The sequence below is a fragment of the Cupressus sempervirens genome, chromosome 5 (genome assembly GCF_028749045.1).
Source record: "Cupressus sempervirens isolate cs-2001-9-10 chromosome 5, ASM2874904v1, whole genome shotgun sequence".
Taxonomy (NCBI): Eukaryota; Viridiplantae; Streptophyta; class Pinopsida; order Cupressales; family Cupressaceae; genus Cupressus; species Cupressus sempervirens.
Window position 1 is genome coordinate 721,029,502 of NC_143122.1, and position 19,873 is coordinate 721,049,374.

General features: G+C 30.8%; 1 protein-coding gene across 1 annotated transcript in view; it reads right to left on the bottom strand.

Moving 5' to 3' along the window:
• Positions 1-9,631: 9,631 nt before the first annotated feature.
• The window catches only part of LOC149558019 (ER membrane protein complex subunit-like protein), a 29,190-nt gene continuing 18,948 nt past the window's right edge, over positions 9,632-19,873 (bottom strand). The window contains exons 2-6 of the mRNA XM_089832457.1: positions 11,860-11,916; positions 10,960-11,113; positions 10,476-10,573; positions 10,333-10,398; positions 9,632-10,222 (exon numbers count right to left, since the gene is read on the bottom strand). Coding sequence (XP_089688583.1) covers positions 10,184-10,222; positions 10,333-10,398; positions 10,476-10,573; positions 10,960-11,113; positions 11,860-11,916 — 414 coding nt within the window. The 3' untranslated portion in view covers positions 9,632-10,183. The remainder of the gene's footprint in view (positions 10,223-10,332; positions 10,399-10,475; positions 10,574-10,959; positions 11,114-11,859; positions 11,917-19,873) is intronic.

Consider the following 19,873-nt stretch of genomic DNA (forward strand, 5'->3'; position numbering starts at 1 on the left):
TATTCATTTTCTTCAACTTTGCTTCTTTGCTTCTTTCTTGAGAAGGTTTGACAGTTTCTAACTATATACATGACTTCCACCTATTTATTAACTTGAAAATATAACATTTATAGAACTATTTTCTTTTCTTTTTTTTATTCTAAACACACATATAATGAGGAGCAAATGCACAAATCATATTTTCTCAACCCATTTGATTGCTTGTGAAGGTCGAAAGACCAAAACTTGACCACTTTGACAAAGCTCACAAGCAATTTCCAAAAAGATTAAGCTTTACATCTCTTTTCTCTTCATTGTATTTTCCTCGTTAAAATTAAGCTTGTTTTGACTAAAGTAAAATGAACGGCAAAAGTTGTCCTATGATGGCAATGATTAAATAAGAAAAAACAAAACGTTGATTTTAGTAAACGGGTGTAAGGGCAAGCAGTTTCATTCTCATATCATAGAGATGTGAAGAGGTTACATCGCCTATTAGACGCTTTCAAGGTGACGGACATGGTGCTCCATCAAATACATCGAAGGATGGAAAGGCATAAGTGAGCATGAAAGTTTATGCTTCCCCTTTGATTTTCCCCCAGATTTTGATGGCATTCTTTTGCAATAAAGAACGAACAATAACTCGTGTCTTATAAATATTACATTCTAAAAATTTATGCCGCCTCTTTGAAATATCACGTGTACTAAACTTCTTATTGTTGTAAGTCAATATTATTGCATTCACTTTATTCTTATAAGACTCCCTTCTTTTTTTTGGAGGTTCTTCCATATAACATTATATGAAATCAAATCACCTATTAAATATTTAATTTATAAACTTTAATAGCTTTACTAACAAAAAAAAAAAAAGCATTATACTACAAATCTTGAAATCTATATTTTAAATATCATATCAAAATTCTAAATATTTTTATTATAGTAAATAAAAAATTACATTATTACAACCTAAATGAGTGATTAAATTAATAAAACTATCAATAATAAATAACATAAGTATCAATTCAAATTCAAATTTATTATAAATACTTTGATTATAATTACAATTTAACCATTATTACTTTTGAAATAATCAATTATAAATATATGATAAATTTATTTATTTTTATAATATTAATTTAGCGATAGGCTATTTGTGAAAACTTTGTTCCTGGAAAACTAAATTTTTGACGAAAAAATTGCAAGAATTTGGCTGGAAAATTGAAAATCCTTCCCATTAATTATTTACGGGCGAATTTTTATCTCCCTCCACTTTTTATTCTTGTTTTAATATTTATTAGTTATTATCTCCACTTTTAACTATTGTTTTTCTTTTTCTATTTATTAGTTGTGATCTCACATTAGCTCACATAGCTCTTGTGATGTATTCAATTAACTTTTGATTTTTAAAATTAATTTAGATTTTAGTTTTTAAATTATTTTTTAAAAAAAATTATATTAGTTTAATTTTTACTTTAAATACTATTTTTTAGTTTCTATAATTTATTTAGTCAATAGAATATTTATTAGACATATTATTTTTTTCATTTTTCTTATTAATTTTTCATAATAAAATTTTGATGGGTTTTTTTTTAAATGATTATTTTTTTATTTGATCAATTTAATTTAAATAAATAATATTTATTAATCTATTTAAAAGATTTTAGTAAATATTATATTATTTAAATTAAAAATTATTAATAATCTAATTTGTTCACATAAGATTATAATTTAAATATCCACTTTTAATTATTGTTTTTCTTTTCTTATTTATTTAAAAAAATAATTATTTGTGATCTCCACATTAAATTATGTTGTGATCTCTATTTATTAGACTTTTGGTATTTTAAATTGATTTAGGTTTTAAATTATTTTATTTTTTATTAGTTTAGTTTTTTCTTTAAATATTGTTTCTTCAGTTTCTATAATTTATTTAGTCAATAGAATATTTGTTAGAGATGTCGCTATTTTTTATATTATTTTATTTGCATTTCTCTTATTAATTTTTCGTAATAAATTTTTTGATTTGTTTTTTTTTAAATGATTGTTTTTTTCCATATTTGATAAATTGAATTTAATTCTAAAATATTGAAATTATTGAACACGCTTCTTAAACAATATTCAAATTTCTTAAATATTATAAATTTTATATCTATGTTTTAATCTTCAAGTTTTTTATTTTTGTAATTCATTTTTAAAAAACTTATATTTACATTATTTAATGTTCATTCTACATTTTTCTCTTAAATCTCATCTTCTATCGGTGCACTCGTTGCATGTACAAAAGCATGCAACTGCTAGTATTTAATTCTACTTTTTGAGGTCAATATCTTTTCCACCTCAAAATGTTCTAGAGTAAAATTAACTTTATCCAACAATTTTCTAATTATAAATTTAATTTAAAAATATTAGAATTAGATTGAATTAAATTTATTAAAAAAATTAAAATATTGTATTTAGTCGATAGGCTATTTCTCCAATAAATTGAATTTTTGATGAAAAGTTATCAATAGGTTGGAAAATTGAAATTTTGAATTTTTATTTTATGTTGTTATCTTCATTTATTTAACTTTTGATTTTTAAAATTGATTTAGATTTTAGTTTTTAAATTATTTTAATTTATTTTTTATATTAGTTTAGTTTTTTCTTTAAATATTATTTTTAAAAAAATTATAATTTATTTAGTCAATAAATATATATTTGTTAGAGAAGTTGCTATTTTTTCATATTATTTGTTTGTATTTTTCTTATTAATTTTTCATAATAGATTGTTTGATAGGATTTTTATAAATGATTTTTTTTCATATTTGATAAATTGAATTTAAATAAATAATATTTATTAATCTATTTAAAAGATATTAGTAAATATTATGTTTATTTAAGTTGAATTTTTTTAATAATCTAATTTGTTTCACATAAGATTATATTTTAAATCTCCACTTTTAACAATTGTTTTTCTTTTCCTATTTATTTAAAAAATAATTATTTGTGATCTCCTTAGCTCATGTTGTGATCTCTATATATTTAACTTCTGATTTTTTAAATTGATTTAGGTTCTAGTTTTTTAATTATTTAAATTTATTTTTAATATTAGTTTAATTTTTCTTTAAACATGTATTTTTCTTTTTTCTTTTTTGTATTTCTCTTATTGATTTTTCATAATAGAGTTTATAGAGTATTTTTAAATTAAAAAAATTATATTTGATAAATTGAATTTAAATAAATAATATTTATTAATCTTTTTTTTTAAAAATATTAAATATTATTTTATTTAAATTGAAAATTATTAAAGATATAATTTGTTCACATAAGATTTTTTATTTTTTTTGGTTGGTCACATAAGATTATATTTTTTTAAATAATTTTATTATCGACCACCTATCGACTTATCGTTGCAAGCACAAAAGCATGCAACCTAGAATTCAATAAATCAATACAAATACAAATAACTAATCACTACAAAGACAAGTACAAGCCACTACGTAGCACTTGTTTTTCTAAACAAAGGTCATTACCAAAAATGATTAATAAAAACAACATTTCAAATGGGCATATACTTGATAGATGTTGCGATAAATTGTTTAACTGAAACACCCAATCAAGTGATTTAACAAGTATTTATTAGTTTAATATTAAATAGTTACTTAAATCATCTTGCAATTTTGTGTGATGGCAATTCTGAGAAAAAGACAATCTTGCTAAATGGAGAAAAGCCCCTTTGTTGGGTTGACTATGCAAATATTTCTCCACCATAACTTAAACTGCAAAATTGACCAATTTTCAAAAGATTAAAAATATCATGAATTTTTTTAAAAATTTCAACGTTTAATCTTCATGATCTGCATAGTTTGTAGTCGAAAAAACAAAAAAATTGAAAACAAAATCACTACATTTTCTTAAATCGAAAAAAAAAAAAAAAATTTGACTTTGTTTTGTCTTTGGTATTTTTTTTAATGGAGATTAGCCTGTCCCCATAACTTATACGAAGTATCATAGGCAAAAGTCAGGAAATAAAAATGGGTTTCCGATGAAATGATATTGTTGTAATTTGTAAACATTGGTTATGGACTCGACCAACAGGTTAAGAGGCATTTAATAAACTTTGGAGTCCATGTTTGACAAACCCCAAATTAAGTTCCAAAATTCCATTTATCACCAGCTTGCCGACCATGCGCATTATTGGGCAGCCAATTCAGTTATGAAATCATTGTCAGATTCGAAAATAAGGCTCCAAACAATCCCAATATTCTCGTTTATATTACAGGAGATGGTGGCAATCACACATGTCGAATTGTGAGGAACACTTGGCAGTTGCCGAAATAGTCAATCACCACAACTAGTGTATGTTGTGTAATCATATTATATAGATGTGTGTGTGAACCCATTAAAAATGTATATGATGAATATAATGTGGGATCGAGCAATATTTCATTAGAAGGAGGCCCATTTGGTTGCAGGCATAGGAATTGGGAATTAGAAGAGAAATTTTGAATGGGAATGGAAATGGGGAATGAGAATAGAAAATTACAATCCAATCCCATTTATCTCTTGTTCAGTTGCACAAACTTGAATTGAAGATTGAAGGTTCGAACCCCATTAAATTTTATGAATGAAAAAGAAAAAAACATAATTTATAGAGGGTTTCATCTTCTCACACGCTTATTTTTAACAAATTCATGGCATTTGCAAAAAGAATCTGAAGCAAAAAATAGTAAAGCAGGTGAATCCAAATCCCCACATCGTGCGATCAAATCGCGCTGCTGAGTGATTTGTTGGCCACTGTGCATTGGTCTTCTGTGAGTAGAATCTGAGGAATATATATATATTTTCAGTATCATCAGTTTGAAAATGGCCATATTTTTCATTTTGGGGAGCTCCAACAAGAAGTTATAATGAAGCGGATCTAAAAACATTTTCAAATAAGAAAATTCAAAATGGGAATGGGAATAGCATTTCCAATTACAAATATTTTGGAGAATGGACAAATGCTCATTTTGAGGCAAAATGGGAATACCTATTCCAATTCCCAATTCCAATTTGGCGCACCAAATAGAGAATTAAAAATGAACTATAATTTTTTATTCCTATTCTGATTGTATTCAAGCAACCAAACGGGCCCTTATATAATATTGGTGATTTATTAGTTTTTGGAATACTATTGCATTCATTAGATGCAATTAGACACTGTAAAATATATTAGTTTAACCAATAAGATTCAATTTTTTTTTAGGTTCTAAGTTTTTTTTATAAAGGTTGAACATTTTTATTATTTCTTATTGGCTCTCAAGAAAATTAAGGGAGAAAATTAATTTTTCAAACCAAAAAATCAAGAAAAACTTTTAACATTAATTGTGCAATTAATATGATTGAAAATATTATAAAAGATGATGTTACTTTATCATTTTAAATTCCTTATAAAGTTTGTACATTTTTATTTTTATTTTAAAAAAAATAAGAATAGTATTTAATTGAAATCTTATTGGGTTTTAGTGGAGAAATTTAATTTTTAAAACAAAAAATCAATGAAACTTTAAGATTCTAACTTTTTGTATTAATTGTGCAATTAATATAATTATTATAAAAGATGTCACACCACACTTTTTTTATATTAGAAATAAGGAGATCAAAAATATAAGAGAATGCAGAGTATCAAAGTTCGGAGGCCAAGCCTCACACCATCAAAAAAGAAGTATATACAACAAAACAACAAAACAAAATCATGAACCAAGACACCTAGTAAAGTCACACCACACTTTACCTTATCATTAGTCAAATTAATAATAATAGAATATACTAACTTATAAAACTTTGATTCATTTTGTCCTTAAATTATTATCTTTTAAAAGAATTAAAAGTAATAAAAACTAAATAATGTAACAAAGAATTTTAAAAACTAAAAACTAAATAATATTACAAAGAATTTTAAAATGGTAGTTATTATACGTCAATTATGTTTATTGTTTATATATTTAAAATTTAAAATATCTTATATCATTTTTGGGTGTCAAGTTGTTGATTAAATATTTAATACTGTATAAAGATGACAATTGATTGTAGTTTTTTTTTAAATAAAGAATTATTCGATGTTAAATATTTGTAAAAATAAAAAAAAATGTTGGTAATTTTCAATTTCTATAGTTTTTTAATCGTATAATTCTTTCTTTTAGGATAAACAATTGGTTTTTGATTTCTTACATTACAAACATGCTAAAAATAAAATAAAATTTATTATACTGTAGGCTTCAAGACACAAAAAATAAGCAATTTAAATTGTGGATATCTTTTCTATATGTAGAATTTAGTTATCACATGCTTATGCTTTTGTTAGGGTTGTGCTTGATATTGTTTAACCTTGCACAAGATCTCAATAATCAATTTGTTCACAACACATTACAAGACATTTATGACAACTTTATTATTGCATTCAAACTAATATTGTAGAAAAATTATTTATTATCTCAAGACTTCTTATGGAAAAACCAATAATACAAAAAACGTGTTGCCTTGTAATATATGTGTGAATTTTTTAATGAAATTGAACAACATTTCTTGAGGGCTTATGAAGATGCTTTCTAGTCTCAAAACTCTTGTTTATGTATTTAAAATTTAAAATATCTTATATCATTTTTGGGTGTCAAGTTGTTGATTAAATATTTAATACTGTATAAAGATGACAATTGATTGTAGTTTTTTTTTAAATAAAGAATTATTCGATGTTAAATATTTGTAAAAATAAAAAAAAATGTTGGTAATTTTCAATTTCTATAGTTTTTTAATCGTATAATTCTTTCTTTTAGGATAAACAATTGGTTTTTGATTTCTTACATTACAAACATGCTAAAAAAAAAAAAAAATTATTATACTGTAGGCTTCAAGACACAAAGAATAAGCAATTTAAATTGTGGATATCTTTTCTATATGTAGAATTTAGTTATCACATGCTTATGCTTTTGTTAGGGTTGTGCTTGATATTGTTTAACCTTGCACAAGATCTCAATAATCAATTTGTTCACAAGACATTTATGACAACTTTATTATTGCATTCAAACTAATATTGTAGAAAAATTATTTATTATTTCAAGACTTCTTATGGAAAAACCACTAATACAAAAAACGTGTTGCCTTGTAATATATGTGTGAATTTTTTAATGAAATTGAACAACATTTCTTGAGGGCTTATGAAGATGCTTTCCAGTCTCAAAACTCTTGGAGTTAAAGAATTCCATTTTGTTCTAGAATTCTTTTACACTATTGAGTTTTCCAATTTAGAGCTGCTTGTAACTTTTTTTGTAAAGGCATTGATGTTAAAATTCTAATGACACAAAGAAGTAATTTTGCACTTGGTAAGAGCTATAACTTACCTACTCGCATTCAACTACAAATATTAATGCAAAATGTAATTTTCTATGTTTCTCCACTGTCTTTAGTTCTTAAGTTCTATGTACAATTACAATTAATTTTAATACGGTTTAAAGATGGTTCAACCTCTAAAAGATCAAAGGATATAAACAATGTTGTTCTAATACATTTTTCATTCCTTCAAATTAAATTGTTTATTCCTCCATCTCAACCCTTTATTGCCACACTCTACAATACTATAACCATGACACATATGGCAGGAACTACGACACTTTGCGTCTCTTGCTAATGAATGAAATGTGTAACTATAGTCAAGATAGGAAGTGAGTTTATGGTAAAATCTTTGAAAACTTTTAATCTCAAGAATCAGTTATGACACCTGGGCAGTGATTGAGAAATTCTATGTATTCTGAGAAGACAAACAGAAAAATGATTCTTTTGCTTTTACAGTGGTCTCTGTGTTATGGGGGAAGCTTTTCCGGAATATTGTAATAATTGCGAAGGGGAAATAGCATTTTTCTTTCGAAATAATTTACTGTATAGGAACGTGAGACACTGTGTTCATGTTTTGATAGGGCAAAAAATGAAGAAATGCTCTTGAATCTTTGAGTTCATCATTAGTTCTTTCAGAAATATATAGAGCTTTGTCTTCAGTAATTACCTTCATATCGTCCTATTACATAAATTAATGTCTATTTTCAGTTTGAGGCTTTCAATTCAGTAATGTGTATTTTTCCTTCTTTATAGTTATTCTGTACGAATATAAAGGTAAAGATCTTTGTGCCATTCCTTTGCATTAATTAAAGTCTCAAATCTGAATCTTCACATCTATCTCATGTTTATGGATAGATGGTTGCTCGCCTTCTGTGCCTTCTGATTGAAGCCATACCAGTGATTTTGCTCTTTGCATATCAAACATAGGGGCTTGTACCTTCGTACCAAAATTCAGAGAGCACTTGCATATTTCAATTACAACTGACCCAACTGTTAGTTGCAAATTGTGTCTTCTTATTTGGACAATCAAAAGTCATTTTTAAAAAGTTTTGTTGAAAGACAAATCTGTTTACTAACATTCATCTTTTTATTCCTCTTCGTAATAATGGCTCATATAGTTTGATGAAAAACATCAATTCAAAAAACTCACATACAGCTAATTTCCATGGACTGGAGATATCAAAATCTATATCACATCCAAGTCTCAAAAATTTTCCTCAAGATATTTAACTTTCTAAAGTTTTCAATCATTTTCATGAATTGGTTCATTGTACGATCCTCATACCGTAATAAGTTATCAACTAATCAGTATACAGAATCCAATAAAGAAGTCTACTGAATATCAATAATTGGTTCAATTTTGTTATTTTACAGTGAAATTTCGAGATCGGTTTACCATGAGTTCATCAATGACAAATATTAGGATTTCATTAAAAAAAGCATTGCTGTTTTGCACCCACCAAGAGAACACTGCTGTGCAAGCTCACACACTCGTCCAAGAATGGCAATACAATCTTTTCCCTGAGCAGAGAAATTATTGAATTTTAAGATAAATTTTTAATTCTTTGAGGCTCATTTAAGCCATCAGCGTCATTTTTATTTCTGAATAGTAAAACATTTAAACTGATATCATGAAAGTTCTTACAATCAGAACTATGTGCATGTAATTAATGCAATTGTACGCAATAAACTAATCACAACTTGAAAGCCACTTTGAATCAACTAACATTTGAGTTAGGCATGTTGAATAATGGGATCATGATTTTTAAATCGATAAATTTCATGCTTTGATCTCAATCAAGGTAATCAAATCACGAGATTTACACTCTTATACCCACAAATACAAAGCCTTCACATTAATTTTTCTTAAGCTGAATTGATATGGACTACCAGGTGTAATTGATGCAATTGAAGAAACAAATTACTGCAAAAGAGTGAAATGATCACATAAATAGTTTATGATTCTCTACTGCATAAATATTCTGAAAAGAGTACTGAATTTGGGTTTTCCATCATGGAAATAGGCATGAGTGTTGAAGGATTGTGGTTAAAACAACATATACTTCGTATCTCAATACTGTTGTAGTAAACATTCAAATCACAAGGTGATAACAAAAGTTTAGACCCTGTGGTGCTAGAAAAGATCAATAGCATTTGACAAGGTTCTAAAAACACATATACAAACATGCAAGCAAAGCAAAGTAATTTTTTTATTGAAACATGAATAAACAACTTCCTAAAAAGAAATAGCGAGGTTTAGTAGATCTACTATATGTAGCTATAATCTAGTCATCATAGACACCAATTACAATTAAGGATGTGGCACAGGTGTCACACAGCAGCTTTATTTATTTGCGCACCAAATTAGTGCAGTCAGTAGATGACTTCAAAAGTTTGATTATTTTGATTTCAAATCAGAATGCCGTGTTACATAAATGCTTTATTAAATACATAATATGTGAATATTCTCCAGACATCTGACTCTTTTAATCAACTCAAACAAGGCATTAACTCTTTTACACATGTAAGGATGTCTAGGGCAATCAAAACCAAAACAAACAGAGAGCCATGTGTTTACTTTCATTCATGTGTCAGAATTCTAGTTTAATGAAAATGATTTTGTACCATTACAAATAAATCAGGAAAACAATGTCACTCTGGCAAACCTGGAAAAAAAATTGCAAGGCAGCCATATTGCTACAAATCTGACAGTTTGGTTGCACATTAAATGAACCCATAGAAGTCTCTTTAGATCATGGTACACTCTTTGTCAAGAGGTACTAAATTTTATGGGTTGGCAGAAAAAACATTTAATTTCTCTCCTCAAAAATGCAGTTTCTGCAGCAAGAAGAATTAACTATGCAAATGGAATCCCGCCACCAGCATAATCTATCTCCTGTAATCATGTCAACCAAGCAGGAGTGGTTTAGGATGCACAAAAATATCGAAAACATGATTACTATATTGATATATCCAAATCCAAAATATTTTCCAGGAATATCTTACAGGAGCAGGAGCCAGTGAGGACACCCAATCAGAGGCATGTGTAGGCAAAAGTCCTAATGTATTCAGCTGTCAATTGCAGATTGCATGAGTTAGGAACCTTGTGAAAGACATGACATACTCTATAAATGTCATAGAACAAATACCTTCCAGATGCCTAACAGCATCCCTGCTAAGTTCAGTGCAATATAAACAAGCTTCGGTAGTAGTAAGTCTATCCGTGTATCTTGAAAGGGCTCAAAAACTGTTAAACAAAACAATTTGTAAGTGTTATGTACAACATGCTATAAATTACTTTTATATCATATATTCTACGCTACTGATTTATTTTCACATCAGCTAATGACCAGAACATACAACTCAAGAATTCTTAACAACTAATTTAATTGCACTTCACAAGTTTATGTCCCAAGCCTAAAGAAGACAACAAAAATCGAAACAACGCTATTTGTCTCAGAATCACCATCCTGCAACTTTTTGCTATCAGATTCAAGGTTAATATATTGATAAAACCAACTAACCACAAAACTTAAACAGGTCTCAAACCAGATAGAGATGCACTGCATGTCACCTTTGAAAAGAAAAAATTTTAAATGCCTAATATAGAAATATCACATTAAAGCCCAATACCTTTTCCAACACCCTGAAGAGCACTAATAGGCTGCCAAAGAGCTGAAAACGTGATCCCAATACTGAACAAGTGAACTGTACTCCCAGCCATCCACATCATGAATCCCATCATTAACAAGTTCTTAAAGGGGGCTTGTGCCACTTCCCAGGCTTTCTGCTCGGTAATAAAACAAAACACCAATAAGCATGACATTAATTATCATTCCAAATGTTCTGAGAAACAAGGTACTTAAAGGAACATCAAATAACATTCCAGACAATCTGAAAATTTACACTCCCATGTGCATGTTTCGTGTTGACAATATTTATCAACAGAACTAAATTATTTGATGTTTACCACCCTTAGTGAGGGTATAAATATGCCGGTGACTGTTTTGATCATAATTTGCTATACCATTAAAAATATATTTTGTTGTGGCAATTTGCTTGCATTCTGTTACAAAGCAGTTAAATTAGGACTTAGTTTAGAACCTTTTAATGTATACGCCATTGATATAAATTTTTAGAGTTATAAAAAAGGTTGTGTCAATACTTGCCAATATAACAATTTAAAGTATAAGCCACTCTTTTTCAGATTATTAAGCGATAATTGAAATGGATGTGATTTTACCTTTGCAATGTGCATTTTTTTGCAGTTTTTAAAATCAAAAACATGTGTGGAGAAACATTCTTCCTGGTAATCAAAGTTGCTCTTAAAACTTTTATTCTTTATTTAAGTATATTAGCACTAATTTCATTAGACTTTTGAATAACTACTGAAGTTACTTATCAACAAAATCAATGCAATCAACACACTGCACCAAGAAATCAACTCCCTATATTCTTGTAGAATCCAACTTGAAAAGGCTCTAGATACCAAAAGCACTGTCTGAAGCATACTCTGGACAAAGAATTCAGTACCTGTGATTTCCATGTCAACTCTACATCTTTCTTTTGCCGACTTGTTGAACTCTCATCCTACAAGAAAGAGCAAATTGAATAAGTACATGCTGTGTCAAATGTCAGTTCAGATAGTAGTAGGAAGTTTAAAGCCAGCTATAACCATCACCTATTTTTTTGTATTGTTTAAAAAAATATTGCATTATAAATGAATAGCAAAATCAAGCTTTAACAACACAAGTTGGATATCGACTTGGGAACAAACTGGATCGGCAAGGTTAAACAAATATTGCGGATTAAATTTAAATGAAAATTTCCTAGGCCAAATCAAATAGATTAGGTATTGTGCAAAAGCTTGGAAAAACTTTGATAAAATGGCTACCCCTCACTTAAGGCTAACCATCGTATTTTATAATTAATCTTGATGTCAACCGCATAAATATTTCAGAACTTGATAACTCATTCTCCCAACAAATTGGGCAGCTCCAATGGAAGATCACATTGATCCTTCCATAGTTGATTAGATGTACCATATTGGAGTTGTATTTGAGGCTTTGGAGAGGAGATCAGGATGGTTAAACAGCTTCAAATATTTTTCATTAGTTCTCTGTGCTGGTGAAACAATTTCTCTACATTTAGGATACATCAAATGCTATTCCATTAGGTATTCTGATCAATATATTATGGGGAAATCTGTAATCTGAAAAAAAAAGATGATAGCTCTATTATCTATACATAAATTTCTAGTTACTGGCAATCTCAGGGCAAGGTACCAAAAAATTGTAAAAGCATTTTCTTAATATGATTGTCACCAAAAACTGAGCAATGAACGGACTCTATTTTTTTCCTGGAATATGAGCCAAACTCTGTAGTACTGAGCTGCTTACAAGAAAGGGTACAGTTTGACTTCACCCATTTGAGCATTTACCACTTTTTAATTTTTGTTTGGAGAGGAAAATCTAAAGTATGGTTTTAGGTATTTGAATGAACGAAGCAGTTGATAAAATCACCAATCAGGACAATCGTTCCAATTTGGATACTTCCCATGATGTTCGGAAACAGAAGCTAAAACAGCTAAATTCAACATCCTTTCCTCCTCACATGTTAGTCAGTTCCATGTTGGAAGCTACGGAATGGGTAGGGATTGTCACTGTCTGAAACCCATTTCTCATCAAACCAGCATTTTTTAAGCCATTTCTTAGCTATGACAAGGAGTTGGCCAAATCCGCAGAACCATTAAAAATCAAAATCAAAAGATGATTCTGCTATTACCAAAAACCATGAAAACACCTCTCCATCAGAATTATGTATTTAAATAGCCTAAACTCTTGTGCTCACCTAGTATCAGTATTAAATCAGAATCTTGTTGTGTTTTGCATATTATTGGCATTATGTTATACAATCTATTTGAAGAATGGCACTGGGTGGTATTTAACTTCTAGCACCAAATAATTTTTTTGTGCTGTATTAACATTGGTTCTTGTCTATTAGCTCTCATCCCTGAATCTGGACATAATGTTGTTGCACTTACAACAAGCTGAACCAAATGTAACTTTTTGTAGTATAATTTTTTTACAAATAAATAAGAATAAATCTCAAATGCATAAATGTAACAAAAAATCAAATTATTGGGCTGATTTTCCTCTAACTATAATTATTATTCTATCTCATCGCGTTTAAGTAGAAAATGAGGGCAGTCTAAAAAACCACATTAATCATGTAATTTTCCTAAAGAGGAATTTTAATGAAACTTAAAACATTAGAAATAAAAACACTACAAAATGGTATCCAGCGATGATATTATCTCTAACTGTTAAAATTGAAAAAGAATTAATGATTGGTAATAGATAATATCTAATAATATTTGAATGTGTATAAAAATGCCTAAAATGTTTTTCATCCCTTCAACATTTTCCCTTTTGTTTGTAATTTTCCATTTTGGATACAAATTTCCATTTCTAGTAGCAAGGGTCCACTCATGCACTAACCAACCAATGCAATTACCCCACTCCTTTTTCAAGTGAGAGGTAAACATGGACACCAGACAAACTAAACAACAAGATTTTTTCTATTTTGACTCTGATAAATTGTACACACCTCAGAATGGAAGATTGTGATAAATGGACATTTAAATGCATTTATTGAGGAAGTTGCCCAACACATAAGGGCACCCAAACACAGCCTTAATCCAGCATATCACTAAGAAGGAAACTGAATCACAGAACACTTTACCATCCAAGTTATTGACCTAATTGGGCTACATGAAAGTTCCATCAAGGACATAAAATTAAAGCTTATTGAACTCCATGGAAATTTCAATCTAGAATCCTTAGGTTTCTATTTTAATCTGCTCAGACATGCAAAGCAGTGCCCACTCCAAGAGCATCAGGACCAGATCTTTGCTTGCAATATTCACTTGTTGATCTATCAGGATCTGATGCAGAAGCACTTGAACACAAGTGTATTCCTACATCTGCAGAGTCTCTACCTTCTTCTTAAGAATTATTTTGCTTCAGCAATGGAGGTGAGTCTTGAGAGACCCTGGATCCTTCTTCCAAAGCTGTAGTTAAGTGGAATAGCTTGATTTATTATTCAGGTGATACCTTCAATCTAGAGTTTGGTAAGGGAGTATTGGAAGGAGGCCAACTATGCTGAATTTTCCATGGTGGACATTTTTTCTTACCTTCCGCCAACCATCCCAGCTCTTCAAAACCAGATGTCAAGTACTTGGAAGCCACACCAAGTTAACAATGTAAAAATATACCTATGTGCAAGTTTTCTTCACTGCAGGGTTTGAGTCAAAAAATTGAACATTTTGTTCCTTTGGACTTCCTCTTCTGAGAGAAGGTTGGTCTTTTCCTTAAAGCCTCTATCATCCATGCAGTCCATTGACAAAATCCTTCAAGGTATTTCAGAGGTGCTTAGACTTCCTAACCACCCTATGTATTTTTGTACTAATTACTGTTTAAAAGCTATTGGAAATTCTGTGGGTCCCTCCATCTCAATTGCTCGTAAGATGTTGCCTTTCTTCAACACTACTGATTGTATTAATTGACTTGGATACTTCAGATGGGCTGCCTGCAAAGAAGGATCTCACAGTTGCAAAATGCCAATTCAATCATGAGAGATTTGCTTCTTGTTGTAGGGGTTTCTTTAAGATGCGTTTCAGTTGATTGTTCTATCTATAAGTAGAAATCAGTAGGTTAATCATCTCGGCATAAGGATGTAGAATCTCATCATTTATCTCGGCAAAGTTCAATGGGGCAATCTTCTCTTCGTTTTCAGTTCTCATAAGCAGATACCTCATCATCAATAGGTAAATCTTCTCTGGGTATTCCTCCATTACAGGTCTCTGCTCCATCTTTCGCTGCTACTTGTTTTCAGCCTCCTTTTGTGCTGAAGGCTGCTCTACCTAAGCTCCTGGAGAACAAGGCTGCCCCCATCCTCTTGCAATGCAGAAATTGTATTGAATCCCCTACCGGTGTTTCCAATGGATGCAGAGATTTCAGGTGCTTTAGCCAAAACAAAAGAGTTAAAAATCCTTGGCAGATTTGGTGAATTATTCATCTGTATGAGAGAAGTCCCTTACACTAAGGTTAGAGTCCTCTCCCTTCTCGGAGGTTGAGCTGCAGCCAGTTGGTATTGCCTCAAGTACCGAGGTTTGGAATCTAGTTTCAAACAGGGAGTTGGCCCTAGAAACTTATATTCAGCACAGACAATTCTGCAATCTCACGACAAGTAATAACCAAAATCATATTTTGTCTAGTTGATATTGGTCTTTTACATATTTATATAGTACATCTTGCTGCAGGAGCAGACCAAACAGATTATGCTACAGGAACTAACATGGTTAAAGATGCTACAGGAACAAACAAGGATGAAATGAAGACATAACAAGAAGATGCCACAGGAAGTGCAGAAACTATGAAGAAAGTTAATGTCATGTTTTAAGTGTGTTTTAAATTTTCAATGTTTGTAATAAAGCCCTATGATGTGGTGGCATAAATGGAATAGTGATCCTATAAGCTCTCCGAGTCAGTTTTCTTTAAGTGTGTTTTATGTGTGTTTGATAATTAAGCCAACTGGGAAATCGATGGCTACAAAAGACTTCAAAGTTCAAACAGCTGGAAAAAGTTGGCAGCAGATTCTGATGCCTGATCCCTCATGATTCAAAAACGGTTTTCTTTTCTTGCTTTTGGGCTGACATTTTATCTCCCAATCTCAGAAATGAGAAAGTATTGAAAAGGCAGATTGTGTAATCGAAAAAAAGGAGAGGAATTGGATACAGCAGAGGAGGAATGGAAAGTTTTGAGTTTTGTTTCTGATTTCTGTGGGTTCCCGGATTGAATGTGTGACTTCTTGTTTTCTTCCCAGAACTCGAAAGCCTAAACTCTAAGAATATGCCGATAATCAAATGAGCGCATAACAGAACATTAATCTGTATTTTGAATCCAAATTAAGGTTGCAGATTTTGCAGTTTGATATAGAAATTTCAATTGTCTGAATCGTGAATGTAAGCATTTGCTGTTTTGAGGGTCGCGATAGAAAAATGGGAGTCCTTTAGACTCTCTGAGATCTATCTTCTAAGATCACGGAGGGGTTATGTATCATATTGTTTTTGTTTTCTTTTGTCTTATTATTTCAATTATCTCTACTTGTACCCACGCGGGATGCAACTTGTGAATTCGGTGAATATCCTCATGTATTCACCGATGTGTTGAAGATCACATAGTTGATATGTGATAAAAGGAAGAGTTGGTTTGTATATGGAATTTGCAAAAGTTACGAGTGCCCGAGTATTTCATGGTCAGCAGTCAGTTTGTGCTCGAGTTTTAAATCTCGCATGCAGCATGGTGATATAAATTGGAACCAAATCAATATTGTTTGATGGTCATGTTGTGGTCAGTGTGGGTCCTCACTTTTACATTCGTAGGGTGACTAAACTGTCTATGTATTTCAATTACATTGCAGAAGAGTCGGGTCGTTAAGTTGGTGCAAGAAACCAAATGTTGCTATAGGAGGTCAAAGAAGTTCCTGTCGCATGGCAGTTTATTAGTTGTATTAAGGGAGTTAGTTGGATAACAATCTGAGTGAAGTTAATAATCGATCCTGAAGGTGTATGAACCCCTTGATGCAGACTTGGTTGAGTGATTCATTTCCCCCCAAGTTTTCCAAGGTGAGGCTATGCATCACATTTAACAATTACATAGAATCTTAAAGGATCTAACAGTTATATAGAATCTTAAAGGAGAGATAAATGGCTTTAATTTCAGGACAACGGGGTCACAGTAGTGAATTAATATAGCACTCAAAAAATTACTTGTAGAAAATGAAAAACAAATAACATATAAAACTTTGAAGTGCTAAACACATTAAATTGAACAACAAAAATGCAAAATACTGGATATCAATTTTTGGCCAAAGGCCAATGCCTCTAATCGTCCCCAAAGTCCATACCAAACTCCACATCACTTAGACTATTAGACTCCTCAAGCTCAAGCTCCTCCAGTCCAATATGTGCCTCATTATCAACCTGTGCTCACTCCTCTAGCTCTACATCCCATTCAGCCATTGGGCCCTATTTCTATGTAAGCATGCTGCAGGAATGGGATGCATGGTGTTCATCGAGCTCAAGCTCCACCAACTCAAAATGTGCCTCATCATCGTCAACCTGTGCTCACTCCTCTAGCTCTACAAGCCATTCAGCTATTGGACTCTCCTTATATGCAAACATGATGCAGCAATGGGATGCAAGGTATATACAACTACAAGCTTCCCCATCATCTTAGATGTTACAAATGTTCCTCTTAATAGAATGGATGAAGCTATAAGTAAACCAATTCCTTTCGGCATTGGAAAAGCTTGAAACCTAGGACATTAGATGAGGCCCATGCATGGTACACAATAAAAATTGGGTCCTCTTGTGCCCTAATCTCCCTAGCTATCTCGGCTTCTTTTATATATCCCCCTATAGTGGCAAATTTTGTCCACCGAATTAGTAATTCTCTCAACATTGTAAATTTTTTACATAGACCTCATGAAGCTGGCTTTCACCTCAACATTCTCAATAGCAACCACTCTACCAAGCATTTTCTTATAGCACTTTGAATTCAATGTATAAACAATGATGTGCAAGGGATTGTTGATCTCGTGGTTCGAAAATTCAGACTCGGGCTCTACTTGGCATCCAAAAGTTTTGACTCGAACTAGGCAAAAAAAATCCCTCATATTTACACAATAGAAAAAGAAATCAATGCATTTAGAGAACATAAAAGCTAATTTAACTATCAATTTTATCTAACTCCACATTGTGTGTAACAACTGGTTTTTCTTCTAATTAACTTCATCACTAAACTAACTGAAATTATATTTCATTTTCACATGACATAGAATTCAATAACAGTTTTAAAAACTGAATTTAAGTCTACATTGCTTTTCTATTCTATCAAGATTATCATTAACTTATAATTTATATAATCAGCTGAAAAATAAATCTGCTCTAACTATAGTTTTACTGAAATGATATGCAGATTTAAAATATACATGATCAATTAACTAATTTTAAGAAAATATCTAACTTTTCAGAAAAATGATTCTTACAACTTGAAAGGAAAATACTAAACTTACAGGTTAAATAGAACATACAGTTTTTAGTTGACGGACTTTCTACATTGGTTGTCCAAGCTCTGGCTCTGGTGAGAGGAGAAGCATTATCATAGGCTTAACCTCCCAACCACGGACCTTTTTACTTATCCCCACAGGTTCTAAATTAATAGAACGGCCCTCCCCATCCCGAGCTCGAGCTTGGGACGTTCATTGATCCAACCATCAAAGTATTCAGGTGGGTTGAGGTCCCAGCAGCTATTCGAAAGAATAACTGAAGCGTCTAGACAACAACACGATCAATTTGTTGTGGCAAGTCTGCCTATCACCAACTTGGCCCAGGATTTTGAAATGTGGGTTTATAACCCGATCTCCACCACTCAGCTTGACAACTAATTTCAAAAGTGGAATTTGCATGAGCTAAATGTTTTAGATTTTATTTATGTAGTATTGGTTACTGATTTTATTCCTGATTTTTCTTTTTAACAGATTCATCTACACCTCATCACCTTAATTCGAGCCATCAGGTCGATGACTCCTTGGTGCCTGAACATTTATCTTTATTTGTATAGCTTGCACTTTCATCACCTCATTTTGGCACTAGCCGGGTGATATCCTTGGTGCTCTCATTACTGTTATCAGATACAATAACATATTTTCAAAAGAAATAATTATAATTTAAATGAAGAGCTTCAGAGATTATTCATTAGATTGGCAATCTTGAATATTCTATCTTTTCAAGAAATTCGACTAATTGAAAGTATTACTCGGACAAACAATTATATCCGACTAAGGTATATGCTTTATTGCAGTATTATATGGACGTAATTTCAGACTTAAAGATGATTACGAATAATCCAAAACATATGGATGACGGCTTGTTTTAATATTATCTGGAAAAACATGGAAAAAGACTCAAAAGCCAACTCAACTTAGACAAGTTTTAATAAAGAAATAAGGAAGAAATACAAGACATCTTCTTACGTAACCCACTGCTCTGCAGTTGAATTTGCTTTCACAGGGCTCAAACGTCTCCTTCAGATCTCCACAGGAAAGTTGTTGTTTATGGAATGCAAAAGCATATAAACTTGGGTGCTAATGGCGCCGTAACAAAGCAAGGGAAATTAAAAAGAAGATGCAGAATAAAGAAGAAATTGGATATCGGTGTGTTGCCAATACACGACAAGGCCATCATATATTACTTTGGAGATGACCTTACGGCTTCCTGCCGTTACAAGATCCATAATTGAATTCTTTTATTCAATCGGTTTTAAAAGAAGAATAAGGAAAGGAGGGAAAATAAAATGAAGAGGAAAGATGAAGAGTTTATCTAATAATATTATTTTATATTATTTTATCATCTTGGTTAAATTTATAAATACGTATTTGCAAGGTGGCATTATTGGATTAATGATTTTAATGTAATGGTGCC